Source organism: Mobula hypostoma, chromosome 20 (genome assembly GCF_963921235.1).
Source record: "Mobula hypostoma chromosome 20, sMobHyp1.1, whole genome shotgun sequence".
NCBI lineage: Eukaryota > Metazoa > Chordata > Chondrichthyes > Myliobatiformes > Myliobatidae > Mobula > Mobula hypostoma.
This window is the reverse complement of record NC_086116.1, coordinates 4329550-4346136: the sequence shown is the minus strand read 5'-3', so window position 1 is coordinate 4346136 and position 16587 is coordinate 4329550. Positions and strand designations below refer to the sequence as shown.

At 41.9% G+C, this 16587-nt stretch overlaps 1 protein-coding gene across 1 annotated transcript in view; it reads right to left on the bottom strand.

Annotated features, from left to right (window-relative positions):
- The window catches only part of fgd6 (FYVE, RhoGEF and PH domain containing 6), a 177427-nt gene that overhangs the window by 30693 nt on the left and 130147 nt on the right, over positions 1–16587 (bottom strand). The window contains exons 15-17 of the mRNA XM_063072261.1: positions 15855–15954; positions 9712–9858; positions 6077–6179 (exon numbers count right to left, since the gene is read on the bottom strand). Of these exons, the coding sequence (XP_062928331.1) occupies positions 6077–6179; positions 9712–9858; positions 15855–15954 (350 nt within the window). The remainder of the gene's footprint in view (positions 1–6076; positions 6180–9711; positions 9859–15854; positions 15955–16587) is intronic.

Here is a 16587-nt window from a genome sequence, read left to right as displayed (position 1 = left end):
GTACCCTTGCCCAAGAGAGCATGGAGACGAGCCTCAATGACTACTGTCTGGTGGCACTGACATCAATTGTAACCAAGTGCATTGAGAGGCTGGTTAGGGTGCAAATCAGTTCCTGCCTCAGAAATAACCTGAATCCACATAATTTGCCTACCGCCATAACAGGTCGACAGCAAGTGCAATTTCTCAGGCTCTTCACTCTGCTCTGACCCATCTGGACAACAGGAGATCATACATCAGGCTGCTGTCCGTCAACGACAGCTTGCTTTCAATACAATCATCCCATCCAAACTCATCACCAGTCTTCAGGACTCGGGCCTGTGTACATCCCTCTGGACCTGGATACTCGAATTCTTTATCAGTGAGGAATGGTAACATTACCCCCTCACTAATCACCAACACAGGTGCACGTCAAGCCTTCTGCTCTACTTTCTATACACAGAACTGTGTGCCCACAAGTAGACCTCCAATCCCACCTTCAAACTTGATAACAACACTACTGTTGTTGGATGTTAAGCTGGTGAGATGGATCACCTGGTAGAGTGGTGCTGCCGAAACAATCAGGAGAACTAAAGAGCTGATTATTGATTTTAGGAAGGGGAAGGAGGGTGAACTTACACCACTCTACATAGGGCAATAGACAGTAGAGAGAGTTGGCAACTTTTAAATTTCTTGGTGTTGACATATCAGATGGCCTGTCCTGCACTCACCACATACACTGTAGATGCATCATAGGGAAAGTTGCACCATCTTTACTTCTTTCAAGGGTTAAGGAGGTTCAGCTTATCATCAAGCACTCTATAAAGGTTCATTAGATATATTGAAAATATCATGACTGGATGCATCATGGTCTCATGGTAATTTGAATGCACAGAAATGCATGAAGCTGCAGAGTAGGGTACTCTGCCCAGTGCATCATAGGCACATGCGTCCCCATCATCGGTTATATCTACAGGAGCCACTGCCTCAAGAAGGCAACACTATTAAAATGCCATCTTCTTGCAACCACTATCACACGAGGTACAGAAGCCTGAAGTCCCCATACTACCACCAAGTTCAGAACAGCTAGTTCCCTTCAACAATTTGGTTTTGAACCAACCAGCAATACATTAATCACTACAGTTTCACAACACTTGGAACAATTTTCACTAAAATTAACTTTTTATTGTTCTAATTGTGTTTTCTTGTAAAATGGATTGTGTATAATTTATACTTTACTTATGAATGCTACTTATATGTGGTAAACAGAATCAGCAAATTTGAAGATGACACCAAGATTGGGGCATAGTGCACAGCAAGGAAGGCCGTCAAGGCTTGTGGCAGGATCTGGGCCAGCTGGAAAAACGGGCTGAAGAATGGCAGATGGAATTTAATGCAGACAAGTGTGAGGTGTTGTACTTTGAGAAGACCAGTCAGGGTAAGACTTTCACAGTGAACGGCAGGGCACTGAGGAGTGCAGGAGAAGAGTAGGATCTGGGAATAGAGATCCATAATTCCTTGAAAGTGGCATCACAGGTAGATAGGGTCACAAAGAGAGTTGTTGGCATGTTAGCCTTCATAGGTCAAAATATTGAGTACAGGAGTTGGGATGTTGAGGTTGTATAAGATGTTGGGTGAGGCCTAATTTGGAGTACAGTGGGCAGCTCTGGTCACCTACCTACAGGAAAGATGCAAATAATATTAAATAAATGCAGAGAAAATTTACACATTTGTTGCCAGGAATTGAGGATCTAAGTTATAGGGAAAGGTTAAATAGGTTAGGACTTTATTCCCTGGTGTGTAGGAGAATGTGGGGAGATTTGAAGGACTTCATTCCCTGGTGTGTAGGAGAACGTGAGGAGATTTGTTAGGACTTTATTCCCTGGTGTGTAGGAGAATGTGGGGAGATTTGTTAGGACTTTATTCTCTGGTGTGTAGGAGAATGTGGGGAGATTTGAAGGACTTCATTCCCTGGTGTGTAGGAGAATGTGAGGAGATTTGTTAGGACTTTATTCCCTGGTGTGTAGGAGAATGTGGGGAGATTTGAAGGACTTCATTCCCTGGTGTGTAGGAGAATGTGGGGAGATTTGAAGGACTTCATTCCCTGGTGTGTAGGAGAATGTGGGGAGATTTGAAGGACTTTATTCCCTGGTGTGTAGGAGAATGTGGGGAGATTTGAAGGACTTTATTTCCTGGTGTGTAGGAGAATGTGAGGAGATTTGAAGGACTTTATTCCCTGGTGTGTAGGAGAATGTGGGGAGATTTGTTAGTGATGTACAAAATTATGAGTGTAAATGCAAGTATGCTTTTCAAATTGAGTTTGGGTGAGAATAGAATTAAAGGTCATGGGTTATGGGTGAAATGTTTAAGGGGAACATGAGGAGGCAAGAGTGTGGAATGAGTGTGGTGAAAGGCGAGACCAGAAGTAGTGGATGTAGGTCTAATTTTAACCTTTGCGCAAAATTTAGATAGGTACATGGTTGGGAGGGGAATGGAGGGCTGTGGTCTGGGTGCAGGTCAATGGAACGAGGCAGCATAATTTGGCATGGACTAGATGGGCTAAGGGCCTTTCTCTGTGTTACAGTGTTCTATGACTATGTCTTTATCTGATGCTGCTGCAAGTACGTTTTTTATTGCACCCATGCATACAACACCAAGCCCGACTTTGACTTTAACTCAAGGATACTACTTTTGTTTGAAATGTTGTATGATTGTGATCTACTTTTTTTGTTTACTGTTTTTGTCAACATAATACTCTTAATGAAATTTAACATTTAAAATTTTCTCACAAACCTGTAGCCCACAGAATAGTAAATGGAAACAACTTCTGCTTGGATGCTATGTGGTTCATGAAAAGTTTAAAAAGATGTCTGCACTGACACCAAACGCAAAAATTCTATTAACACAAAATGACTGCAGGAGCAATAAATTTACAGACGACAGCGTGAAACAGTGCAGAGGAGGATGGAAGGTTGCATTGCATGTTTGTTAACTGTTATAAGCTTTACAATTATGAAACCACAAAAAATATAATTACTTAAATGTATAAGTTATCTTTAATGTGATGTGATTAGATACAAGTTATCTAATTACTAACCACCCCGTGAGCTTCCACACCCAGCACATCATTCTCCACAACTTGTCACCTTCACCAAACACCTATTTATCCCCACCCCCACCACTCTCCAACTCCCCGTGACTCCCTTGTTCATTCGTCCCCCTCATGTATCCGGTGCTTCCGATGCATCCTCCTCTACGTTGGCGAAATCAAACATAGAATGGGGAACCACTCTGTCGAACATCTTCACTCCATCTGCAAAGAAAGCAGTATTTCCCTGGTGGCCAACCATTTCAATTCCAGCCCCCGTTCCCATATATCGGTCCATGGGCTCCTCTTCTGCTCCAATGAGGTCACTCTTACGTTGGAGGAGCAACACCTCATATTTCATCTAGGTTTGCTTCCAACCTGATGGCGTGAACACCTGATGACTTTTCCAACTGGTAATTCCCCCTTCCCCTCCTCCCTTCGCCCCCTGTAATCTTCACTTACCTATAATCTCCCCCTGGTGCCCCTCCTCCTTCCCTTTCTCCCATGGTCCCTTCTCCTCTCTAATCAGATTCCTCCTTCTCCAGCCCTTTACCTTTTCCACCTTTCAGCTTCCAACTTCATCCCCCCCTGCCCCACCCACCTAGTTTCACCTATCACCTTCTGGCTTGTCCTCCTTCCTTTCCCCCTACCTTCTCACTCTGGCATCTTTCCCCTTCCTTTCCAATCCAGCCCAAAGCAGCGACCGTTTATTCATTTCCATAGATGCTGCCTGATCTGGTGAGTTCCTCCAGCATTCTGGATTTCCGGCATCTGCGGAATCTCGTGCTGTGTGAGCATAATATTTTCCCCTCTATGAATAGTCCAGCAATAACCATGAGCTGAAGTATCCTACAGATATGCTGGGCGAGGTTAGAGCTGCTGAGACTGGTTCCAGAGGGTGAGTTGCTGCAGAGTGGAGGATAAAGGATGGTGTGTGGAGGGAGGAAAGGAATGAGGGAATGTACAGTATAATCAAATACTCAGGGGCTCTTTACCAAGAAAGGTGAGAGGGACACTGAAAATTAGGAATTGTGGGCAAAAGTGCAAAGAAAAAGCATTTCAGGATATATATTGTATACATTTCTCTGACATTAAATGTACCTTTGAACCTTTGAATAATCAGGGAGTACTAATGCAAATTTCAATTTTGGAAGCAAAAGGCTGAGTGAAGGGGAGATTAGAATTGGAGAGCAGCACCATCTTTCAGCAAGCCAAAGGCAGTAATTAATCTTAAAACTTTGACAACAGTTATAATCCACTAAAGTCAGAATGTGAAAATTTAGATAAGTCAGAACTGAGTTCACTGCCACACATGGATTTATGTACATACAAATTTCTGTGCTCTTGGGGAGTGGTAGGGAGACAAGGACATTATTCTGTGCTCTCTGCTGTCTCCATTGTACTAAAAAATATAGCTAACATTTTTATTAAAAGAAACTTCTTTATTGTCCTTGATATGCAGAAATTTATAGTAGTTATAGTATATTTTACAGGACCCACAAGATAAAAACCCTACAATACCATCAATATTTCTCTTAACAACATACATCAAAGTTGCTGGTAAACGCAGCAGGCCAAGCAGCATCTATAGGAAGAGGTGCAGTCGACGTTTCAGGCCGAGACCCTTCGTCAGGACTAACTGAAGGAAGAGTGAGTAAGGGATTTGAAAGTTGGAGGGAGAGGGGGAGATGCAAAATGATAGGAGAAGACAGGAGGGGGAGGGATAGAGCCGAGAGCTGGACAGGTGATAGGCAAAAGGGGATACGAGAGGATCATGGGACAGGAGGTCCGGGAAGAAAGACAAGGGGGGGGGGTGACCCAGAGGATGGGCAAGAGGTATATTCAGAGGGACAGAGGGAGAAAAAGGAGAATGAGAGAAAGAATGTGTGCATAAAAATGAGTAACAGATGGTGTACGAGGGGGAGGTGGGGCCTTAGCGGAAGTTAGAGAAGTCGATGTTCATGCCATCAGGTTGGAGGCTACCCAGACGGAATATAAGGTGTTGTTCCTCCAACCTGAGTGTGGCTTCATCTTTACAGTAGAGGAGGCCGTGGATAGACATGTCAGAATGGGAATGGGATGTGGAATTAAAATGTGTGGCCACTGGGAGATCCTGCTTTCTCTGGCGGACAGAGCGTAGATGTTCAGCAAAGCGGTCTCCCAGTCTGCGTCGGGTCTCACCAATATATAAAAGGCCACATGGGGAGCACCGGACGCAGTATATCACCCCAGTCGACTCACAGGTGAAGTGATGCCTCACCTGGAAGGACTGTTTGGGGCCCTGAATGGTGGTAAGGGAGGAAGTGTAAGGGCATGTGTAGCACTTGTTCTGCTTACACGGATAAGTGCCAGGAGGGAGATCAGTGGGGAGGGATGGGGGGGACGAATGGACAAGGGAGTTGTGTAGGGAGCGATCCCTGCGGAATGTAGAGAGTGGGGGGAGGAAAAGATGTGCTTAGTGGTGGGATCCCGTTGGAGGTGGCGGAAGTTACGGAGAATAATATGTTGGACCCGGAGGCTGGTGGGGTGGTAGGTGAGGACCAGGGGAACCCTATTCCTAGTGGGGTGGTGGGAGGATGGAGTGAGAGCAGATGTACGTGAAATGGGGGAGATGCGTTTAAGAGCAGAGTTGATAGTGGAGGAAGGGAAGCCCCTTTCTTTAAAAAAGGAAGACATCTCCCTCGTCCTAGAATGAAAAGCTTCATCCTGAGAGCAGATGCGGCGGAGACGGAGGAATTGCGAGAAGGGGATGGCGTTTTTGCAAGAGACAGGGTGAGAAGAGGAATAGTCCAGATAGCTGTGAGAGTCAGTAGGCTTATAGTAGACATCAGTGGATAAGCTGTCTCCAGAGACAGAGACAGAAAGATCTAGAAAGGGGAGGGAGGTGTCGGAAATGGACCAGGTAAACTTGAGGGCAGGGTGAAAGTTGGAGGCAAAGTTAATAAAGTCAACGAGTTCTGCATGCGTGCAGGAAGCAGCGCCAATGCAGTCGTCGATGTATATTTCTCTTACCTGTCTTTTGCAGCTCTGAGAAACAATAATCACAAACTCTGGCTGGTCGCTTTTTAAGGTAGTCCAGATTAAATTTATTTGATGAACAGGCTTGACAAACAATCTAAAAAATAAAATTGCGTTACACAGGATTCTTAAGGACAATTTCAGTTGGTTCAGTATCTATAGTATATTAAACTGAATGTCATATATATGGCTAACGTAGAAGACCATTCTGCATTCTGCTATTGTGTTTCCTTTTGTTCTACCTCAATATACTTAGGATTGGAATAATATTCCTGGATGGCTTGCAAAACTAACTTTTTCACCCTATCTTTATACACGTAACGATAATAAACCAATTCCAATTACTAACAAAAAATTCTGAAAAACACATTTACACAATGGTCAAACAACAGGAATTCTGCAGATGCTGGAAATTCAAGCAACACACATCAAAGTTGCTGGTGAACGCAGCAGGCCAGGCAGCATCTCTAGGAAGAGATGCAGTCGACGTTTCAGGCCGAGACCCTTCGTCAGGACTAACTGAAGGAAGAGACTCTTCAGTTAGTCCTGACGAAGGGTCTCGGCCTGAAACGTCGACTGCACCTCTTCCTAGAGATGCTGCCTGGCCTGCTGCGTTCACCAGCAACTTTTATGTGTGTTGTTTACACAATAGTCATCTGTATTTAATTTCTATATATAGCATAGCTTTCCTAATCTTCGTGGGTTTAACCAGGTTTTTAATCTTTTAACTTGACACAAATCATGCCTTCTGAAACGTGTGCCTTCCTTCTCACATGGGGATTTTTTTCAACAGTGGAAAAGTAGAAATGTGATTGGCCTATTTGCCACATTTCATAGAACCATGAAAATCCCATGTCTTCACCTTCCACCTCACCAGTTTCCTTAATCAAGGGATTACAAGCCTCGTTTCCAGCACAGTGTTTTGCCCCCTCCTCTTCCTATTCAATATTCTCAAATTATTGCTCCCACTGCAACTCCCTAGTTTCCTCATCTATATAACCTGCAAATCCAGACGCCCTGCTACCACACCTTCACATGCAAATACAGGATATTTAACATTTGCACTTCACTCATCTCTGGGTTTTCTGTCATCCAGGGTCTCAGTCATGTTTTTTTTGTGCATAAAGCAGGAAATTAGTTGTCCTTTCAGCTTAATATTCTGTATTACTCAGAATTCAGTCTGTTAAGAATGATATTGAACTTCTGCCCCTCCACCATGGTTCCAATGAAACTCAATTAAAGCATGTGCAACCAGTCAGATATGCAGCATATCTTGACTTTCTTCTGAGATTCTGTGATTCACTTCACATGATATTACATAAAAAGTACATCCACTCAATAGCACAGATCCAAACAAAGATGCTGTAGAACTGAACCACGTAGCCTTTTAGATTGGTACAGCATCTTTCAACAAAACAGAAAATTGCCCCTTTAGGTCCTGTGCACAAAAGGGAAGACAAATCCAATTTGGCCCACTCACCAACCTACTCTCAATGGTCAGAAGTGATGGAAAATGGCATTGGTGAAGTACAGTGACTGCTTGCCTGTAGCAAACAAAACAAATTAAACTACTAACTACTCTATTAATCACACTTTCTCTGGCAAACGATCACTGCAATCCACAGCCTGTAACTTCCTTTTCGGAGGTGAGATTTTGAACCGCCTGAATGAGCTGACATTTTTGCGGTGTGGATTAAAGCCTCAAAGGTGCAGGACAGTTGCAGTGTGGCATGTACAGTTTGAATCAAGGCTGTGGGGCCCAGGAGTGAGGAAAGAGCTGAGGTTTGATTGATTTAAGCGCCGGGCCAAATTGTGGCAATGGGGCCCAGGCCCAAGAGTGTATCAAAGCAGCAGGGCCCAGATCCGAGAGCAAGGAGCAACCAGAGGTTTGGATGATTTTAGTGACGGGCCTCATTTAGAGCGGTGGGGTAGAAGACCCAGAGCTTACAAAACGATTGAACCAGATGCTTGGATGACAATTTAAGCACTGGGCCTAACTGGAAAGGTCAAGTACAGGCCGAATTAAGGCAGTGGGCTCCAGGCCCCAGAGTGTATTGAAGGAACAGAAACCGAAGTGTGGATGACGATTTAAGCACTTTTGTTTTAAACGTGTTCTTTTGGATTTATGTGTTTTATAGCTGCCTGTAAGGAGATGAATCTTAAGGTTATATACAGTATACGTACTTTGATAATAAATACACTTTGGAAGAGGACATTGAGATAGTGACCCCCAGTTTTGATTCCTCCAGAACCACTCACTTCAGACCACATTACAACAACTTTATTGTGCTCAGTTCCAGACCTCATTAGACCCATAGATCAAAAACTGACTTAAAAGTAGAATTCCAAAGCTGAGGCAAGGGTGATTGTCTTCTACATCATAGTATTAATTAACCAGGTTTAATCTTAGGGAGACCTTGTAAAATAGAAACCATTGGCAGTCTGAAGGAAAACACTCCAAAGCTTGGGGGGGGGGGTCAAACCACACAAAAAGTTAGTGGCTGGAGGACCATTATCTGTGCTACATGATATAATTCAAGATAATATTAAATTCTTCTTTAGAATCATAGAAAAATACAGCACAGAAACAGACCTTTCAGTCCTTCTAGTCTGTGCTGATCCATTTAAACTGCCTACTCCCATCAACCTGCTCTGGGACATAGCCCTCCATACCCCTATCATCCACATACCTAACCAAACGATGAAAACGAGCTCGCATGCACCATTTGCACTGGCACCTAATTCCACACTCTCATGACCCTCTGAGTGAAGAAATTTCCCCTCATGCTCCCCTTAAACTTTTCACCTTTCATCCTTAACCGTTGACTTCTAGTTGTAGTCCCACCCAACCTTAGTGTAAAAAGGTTGCTTTCATTTACCCTATCTATACCCCTAAGTTTTGTATACCTCAATCAAATCTCCTTTCAATCTTCTACATTCCAAGGAATAAAGTCCTAATTTATTCAGTTTTTCCATATAACTCAGGTCCTCCAGAGTTATAAAATTTACAATATTCTTGTAAAATTTCTCTGCACTCTTTCAACCTTATTTACATCTTTCCTGGAGGTAGGAGACTAATACTGCACACAATACCCCAAATTAGGCCTCACCACATCTTGTACAACTTCAACATAGCATCACATCTCCTGTGCTCAATATTTTATTAGACTTCCTTCATCATAAGTTCTGAAGTAGGAATGTTGGCAGATGATTGCACAGTGTTTACTATTATTCACAATTCTTCAGATAATACGGCAATCTGGATAACTTTTGGGTTTTCATTAATAAATTTCATGTTAGATTTGTGCCAAAGTGCCCTTCAATTTTATTTCCAATAATAGAGACTTAGCACCTTTCAAATTTGCAGTAAACTGCTTTTATATGGATTTACTGAGCTACATGAATCATTTTCTTGGTGTATAGTTTTCAGCTTAATATGGAGTGCAGTTTACCAAGAAACTCACAAATAAAAGTTCACTTTATCAAAGACTCCAAAAACAAAATCAGTCACCTCAGAATTTAAAGCCATCAGAATGGCCTCTAAGAGAGTATTACCTGATTAAGAAGCAGCATCTTTACCGAATAAGCAAACAATATAGTGTTTGTCACAAGTATGCCAATTTACAAACCTTTCCACATGCTCTACAATGATGCCGTCTCCAGGTAAGTGTAAAGTCACATGTACAGACCATACACATGGTAGCACGAGGATCAGGAATCCATATGGGTGCCTTAGTGCCCAAAGGTGTATTAACCTCTGGTTTATCTGGCTCTTCCTAGAAGAGAAAGTAGTTCACAATGCGATAAAAGCAATTAACTACAAAGCACAATCCGATGAAATAAATACATAATTATTTTTGGTCTAATTCACTCAATGTATATTAAGAACAAAATCCTAAATAGAAACAAACTGGTTTAGCAATCAGAAACCTAGAAAGAGCTAGCTTTATTCAACTCGACTCCATTACCTTGAGAAGTTTAATCCAGGATGGACTAGATGTCAAAATTATTGCAATTACAGACAAGGAAGGGAGGAAACAAAGGGTTAATGGTAAATCCTCAGAGAGCCAAATTTTTGGAAGTCAGAGCTCATTGTTCTTCTAAGTTAGTTAAATTACTTGTCATAGCTTCCACATGAATAATATTAAACCAAATTTCCAAATATAGTTTCCTATATTTGATCTATTCACTGAGGGAATGAAGTATAAACAAATTGTCAGTATTAGGGCACAGACTCTAACAATAAAGGAATAAAAACAAAATGCTGCTTTTATTTCACCTTTTAATATGCATTTTTTAAAATTTCTGATTCCAATATCCCTCTGACCAATCCCCATGTTACATTCTGGAGATTTAGAAGTTAAGGTGCTTCCATTATTATTGAGGAAGCCTACTCAGCTTTTCTCCAAATTACTCAGTAAAGAGGAGGACCATATTTTTAATTGAAGATTGAAGTATTTATGTACTACCATCTGTATCTCACTGTCTTTGGCACACATCAGCTTAGCACACCATTTCCTTAATCTGCCTCACAATTACATCACATTTAGCAGCACAAAATAAGGAAATCAATTCAAATATTGGCCCTGTTAACACACCCTTCATTTCTTTCTCCTATGTAATTGTCTATCTTTCCTATGACTGTCTGAAACAGTGCCTGTGATGCTGCATCCAACATTTTCATCTCTGGGTAAAAATAAGCTATTTTATTCTTGTTGTATTTATTGGTGGCTTTTATATTTACATGTTTTTTATTTTAGACAAAAGGACAATTGGATGAATTTTCTCAATGGCTTACCATTGAACCATTATTAATTGAAAGAAATTGCTCTGGTAACCTTCCAGTTTTTCAATAAGAGTAAAGGCACGAGTTACATCTTCTGAAGCATTTCTGGGTGGAAGCAACCCACTAAGTATTTAAGATTCTTAGGAGGATAAACCACCCAAGAGGAACACAACCTTGTCACGATTTGGGGTCTTGCGTGCCTCAGTGACATGGAGAGCTATGTTTGTGGGAGTCAGGGCTTTATGCTTTGGCTCTTGGTCGAGTCACCCGTGCCAAACAAGTCAAAGGATAGAGGCCAGACTAAGTGTGGTCCACCAGTCCTACGGGGTCAGCTCAGGGCTAACAACCCCGACTGGTAAAACAAAATTGTACAGAAAGAAATGAAAACTCCTTTTACATATGAATATAAATACATTCCTGAGTCTCCATCCGGGACTTAAATGACTGACAGTAGCGAAAACCAAGAGAAAGCTACTGATAGGGTGAAGGATGCCCTGAACACCAGCAGTGGTGTAATGAGCAATAAGGAAATACCGTGAGGGGGCTAAACAAGTGAATGTTGAGAGGGTGTTTCCTCTCAACGGGGAGTCCAGAACCATTGTGCATGATCCAAGAGTAATGGGATGCCACATCAAAATAAGATGAGAAAGAATTTCTTCTCTCAGAGGTTAGTAAGTCCCTGAGAGAGCTGAGTCATTGGTATATTCAAAGCTGAGACAGATTTCTAATTAATAAGGGAATTCAAATGTTATGAGGAAAAGGCAGGAATATGAACTTCAGGATCACGGCTGATCCTCATTACCAGGGTAACAGGATCAAGGGGATGAATAGTGTACTTCAGTTCCTGCTTATGAGGATCTGTGAGTGATTTATATTACAAGTTTGTAGAGCCACTATTAGAATATATGCCTAAATACAGGCCAGCCTCAAGAAGCCAACATTTACCATCAAGCATCGCCATGCCACCTTCTCACAGCTTCCACTGGGCAGGAGATACAGAAATCTGGGGTCCCACACCACCAAGTTCAAGAACAGCTACTAACCTTCAAATTGCCTCTGACACCATCACTGACCTCATCAACTCTGGAGAACTGCCATCAAAGTAATAGTTCACTTACCCCACACTGCTCTCTTCTACCTCCTACCCAAGATCTATAAACCTGACTGTCCGGTTGGGCCCATCGTCTCTGCCTGCCCCTGCTCCACTGAACTCGTGTCCTCCTACTTCAACTCCATTTCTCAACAACTTTTAACTCCCTGGCCATGATGGTCTCATTTTCACCATGGATGTCGAGTCGCTATACACTTAAATCCTTGCTCAAGAAAGCCTTAAAGTTCACTGTTTCTTTCTCAGCAAAAGAACCACCAGTTCCCTTCCACAACCACCCTCCTTTGTCTGCCAGAACTGGTCCTCAATCTCACCTTCTCCCACTTTCTCCTAGACTCAAGGGGTAGCCATGGGCACTCACATGGGCTCCAGCTATGCCCACCTTATTGTTGGCTCCGTAGAACAGTCTACACTCCAAGCCTTCCTTGGTAACGCTCCCCACTTTTCTTCACTACATTGACAATTGCATCAGCCCTGCTTCATGCACCCATGCTGAGCACATTATGAAGTCTTAAATCTTGAAGAGACTTCACAGGAGTATAAAATCCAGTCCAGATGAAGGGTGTCGACCCAAAATGCCACCTTTCCATTTCCCTCCAAAATGCTGCCTGACATACTGCGTTCCTCTAGCAGTTGACTTTTTGTTTGCTTCTGTTGAATTAAAGCTCCTATTGGTGTCTTAGACGGATGTTAATGATATCGAAGGGCCAGAGTGCGAACTGAGAGTAACAGCTAAATTCTTAGCTAATGTCACTTACACATTTTACCTAGCATTCAGCCCAGTGCCAGGATATGTTCAAGTGTAGAGTTGACTAATACGTTTCCTTACAGTCTGGCACCTTGATGTGCCAGCACTGATGAGAAAAAAACAAATCAGCATAATCCAACCTTTTATTTTTTAAATAAAATTAATCACTTATTAAACTCAATTCACCTTGGGTAACTATATTGATTTCAGATAAAAACAAGTGCTTGCATGTAATTTCTCCAGCTGGACAATTTTGCAATCACAAGGTTCTATTGCAAATGAAGAGATCTGCAAACAGCAAGTTAAATTTAGTTTTTAAAATCCTTAAGTAACTATGTTTGTGAAGCAAAACCCTCTAATTTCAATTATTCATTTAAGTTGAAGCACCTTGGGGTTATTGGAGAAAACATACACACACTTTAATATAGCTTTAGATTATTCTGTTGAAACGGCCTCAACATTTATGTTACATTAATGTCCAGAATCAGAGGACAATGCTTAGTGCTCCAGAGTTTTAGGGGAACTATCTTAATTCCCTGTATCATTTTATGTCATGATCTTATTTCCAGTGTTAAAAAGTAAACAACTTGCACTCAATGTCAGTGGAATTCAGGAAGGAAAGTTGGGGAACACGTAACATCCTCAACAAGGGATCAGCAGTGGAAAGGGTGAGCAGGTTCAAGTTCCTGCGTGTTGACATTTCTGAAGATTTATCCTGGCCCATCATATTGCTGCAGTTACAAAGGTGGAACACACCAGCTGCTATATTTCATTTAGAGTTTGAGGAGATTTGGTATGACACCAAAGTCTCTGGCAAATTTCTACCAATGTACCACTGGTAGAAATACCATTCTGATCAGTTGCAATACCATCTGGTATGAGGCCGCCAATGCAAGGGATCAGAAATAGCTACAAAAAGTTGTGACTCAGCCAGATCCATCATGGGCACTAGCCTCTCCACCATCAAGGAGATCTTCAACAGGCGATGCCTCAAGAAGACTACATCCATCATAAAGGAACCTCACCATCCAGGACATGCCCACTTCTTGTTTTTGGTAAAATTGTGGCGTGTTCAATTGCAATGGCTTCTATGGGGTCAAAGGTGTTATTGTCTTTTTTTAAGCTTTTTTTTTCCAATCACAGACCCTGCTAGACAATAAAAACTTAAAGTACTACAGGTCTACCCCATCAGCACATTGCTCGATGGTGGGGAAACTGAAGAAGCTGGACGGTGCAGATTGTGCCGCTGCCTGTATCAGGGGAGTCGGTGTGCGAAGGCAGTGTGCAATCTAACAGCAAGTGATTGTCTTAGTCACGTTTCCTGTGATCGCGAGACCCTGCTGGACATTGTTGATGTGGAATGCTGCAAACTTGATTCACTGATTTATTGGTGAATGATGGGTGAGCTGCTTGGCCTCAGATGGAGCAAGCTCTAGGTCTCAAACTGCAGAGTTGTCTGTATACAGCTGCCCAGGACAGGGGCAGAGTTGGCATGCTCCCCCAGAGGCGGTGTGGTATGGCAGGAGACAAACTGTATTGTGTTTGACTGCAGACATTCATGAACTCAGGGTCTTGGACGATATAATTTTTGTATTACTGTATTTTACACACCTTATATGTGTTTGCTACTTTGTATGTGCTTTCTGTGCCTTGTGTAGTGTGCGACTGTTGATACTGTGTTTTGCGCCTTGGCCCCAGAGTAATGCTGTTTCATGGGTATTCATGAAAATTAAACCTGAACTTCTCATTGCTACCATCAGGGAGGAGGTACAGAAACCTAAAAGAGAAACACTTAATGCCTTAGGAACAGATTTTCCCTTCCGCCATCAGATTTCTGAACAGACCATGAACACTACTTCACCTTTGGCTCTCTTTTTACACTGCTCATTTATTTTTTTATAATTCTTATAACTTGTAATAATTTTCTATGTATTGCACAGTACTGATGCCATAAAAGAAATTTCATGACGCGTGTCAGTGATAATAAATCGGATTCTGATTATCATAAAGCCTTCTACAGCTGAATTTGGAGGGCCCTGCTTTAAAAATTAGCTAGCTACATACCTAGTTGGCAAGCAACTATGTTGTGTCAACAGGTAGTTTCTGTTAATTTAACTGCAACCATATGCATGAGACGAGCCTCAGGGAGTGCAGAAACAATTCAGGATTTGCACTATTCATCCTGATCATTTGATATGACAATATCAACTGTAACTGAATTTTATAGAAAATTATATGACCAGTTTTAATCACAAAAAGTGATTAACAGTGCAACTGAATCCAGTCCAAATAACAAATTTGAACCATTCAGATTGAACAGACACGATGTCCTTGAAACTTGATTGATATTCTCATTTTTATTGGCAGCCACCCTGCCAAAATTTTATAAAGATATTCGCTATAACTTGACAAAAATAAACCAGAGACAAAGTATTGCAGTTTTGTTGTTATTTTACCAGTTTAAAGTTGCAGCATGGCATGGCAACTGCTCTAAGACCAAAGAAATTGCCCCTATGAACACAACCTAGTCCACCACAAATGCCACTGACTGTCTACATTTCAAACTGCCTCAGGAAATCAGACAGCAGAATCAAAGACACCCTCCCCCCAAATACAAAAGCTCGAAAACATGTACCACCAGACCAAGCATGGCTTCATTCCTGCTGTTATAAAACAATTGAACGGATCTCTTATACAATAAAGATGAACTCTTCCTCTCTCAGAGTGCCCCGCACTTTATCTGTCTACCTATACTGCAGCTTCTTTGTAATATATTCAGCATAAAAAAAAGGATCTAGTGCTTTCCTGTCATACATGATGGATAAACTCTTCTTGGGCTTCCAGCTGGATACAAGTGTCAATCATAACCAATGTTTCAATCACCAACTCTGCCACCCTGACAAAGATGGCAGAGTTGGTCATTGAAACATCAGCTATAGTCGATACCTGTACCCGGCAGGAAGCCCGAGAAAAGTTTATTCGTTATATTCTGCATTGCTATTATTTATCCCTTGATGTACGTTTGGAATGATCTCTCAAGATGGCAGGCAAAACAAGGCTTTCCATTGTATCTCAGCACATGACAATAATAAACCAATTAACATCTGTTTTTTTTAAAGCACCTTCTTACCTCAAGACTTTTACTCGCAGTGAATGTTATTCTTTTTTTCGTATATTCCTCAATGGCCTTAGAAATGGCTTTTAACCATTCATCTCTTTCCGCCGCGGAACTGAATTTTGAAAGAGCCAGAAGTGAGAAACTGGGACAATCAAATTATAGCACATAAAATTAAATTCAAAAGTAATAAATGTTTAAAATCAATGAGAATTAATCCAAGATAATGAAAACTAGCAGCTCAATATCACACAATTGTGACATGTTTCAGAGGCACTGAATTTCTCTCTAAAGTTTGTCACTACATTGAACTAACAGGAAAGGAAACCTATTTTTACTGTTGCAGACCTCCGTTAGTCCTGACAAAGGGTCTCGACCTGAAACGCCAACTGTACTTCTTCCTATAGATGCTGCCTGGCCTGCTGCGTTCCACCAGCATTTGGTGTGTGTTGCTATCTTTACTGCTCATTATTCCTTATGCAGTCTTTTGGGATTGCATTCTGAAATGTCTGTGGAGGCTAGTGTGAACCACAGGTTGGCTGAGAGAGCTGGCTTCAGGCTTGATCTGTGAGGTGGTGCACTCTCTTTGCTGATTACTTCTATGTGCCGTTAATGCATGGCCTTGAACTTCTCAATGCCAGTCTGGAGTGCTCCTCCATCTTGAGAAGGGTCGTAGACTCTAAGAGACAATAGCAATGTATTTTGTCAAGGAGACTTTGTGCTCATCCTCGAATCTTTTCCTCAGTCC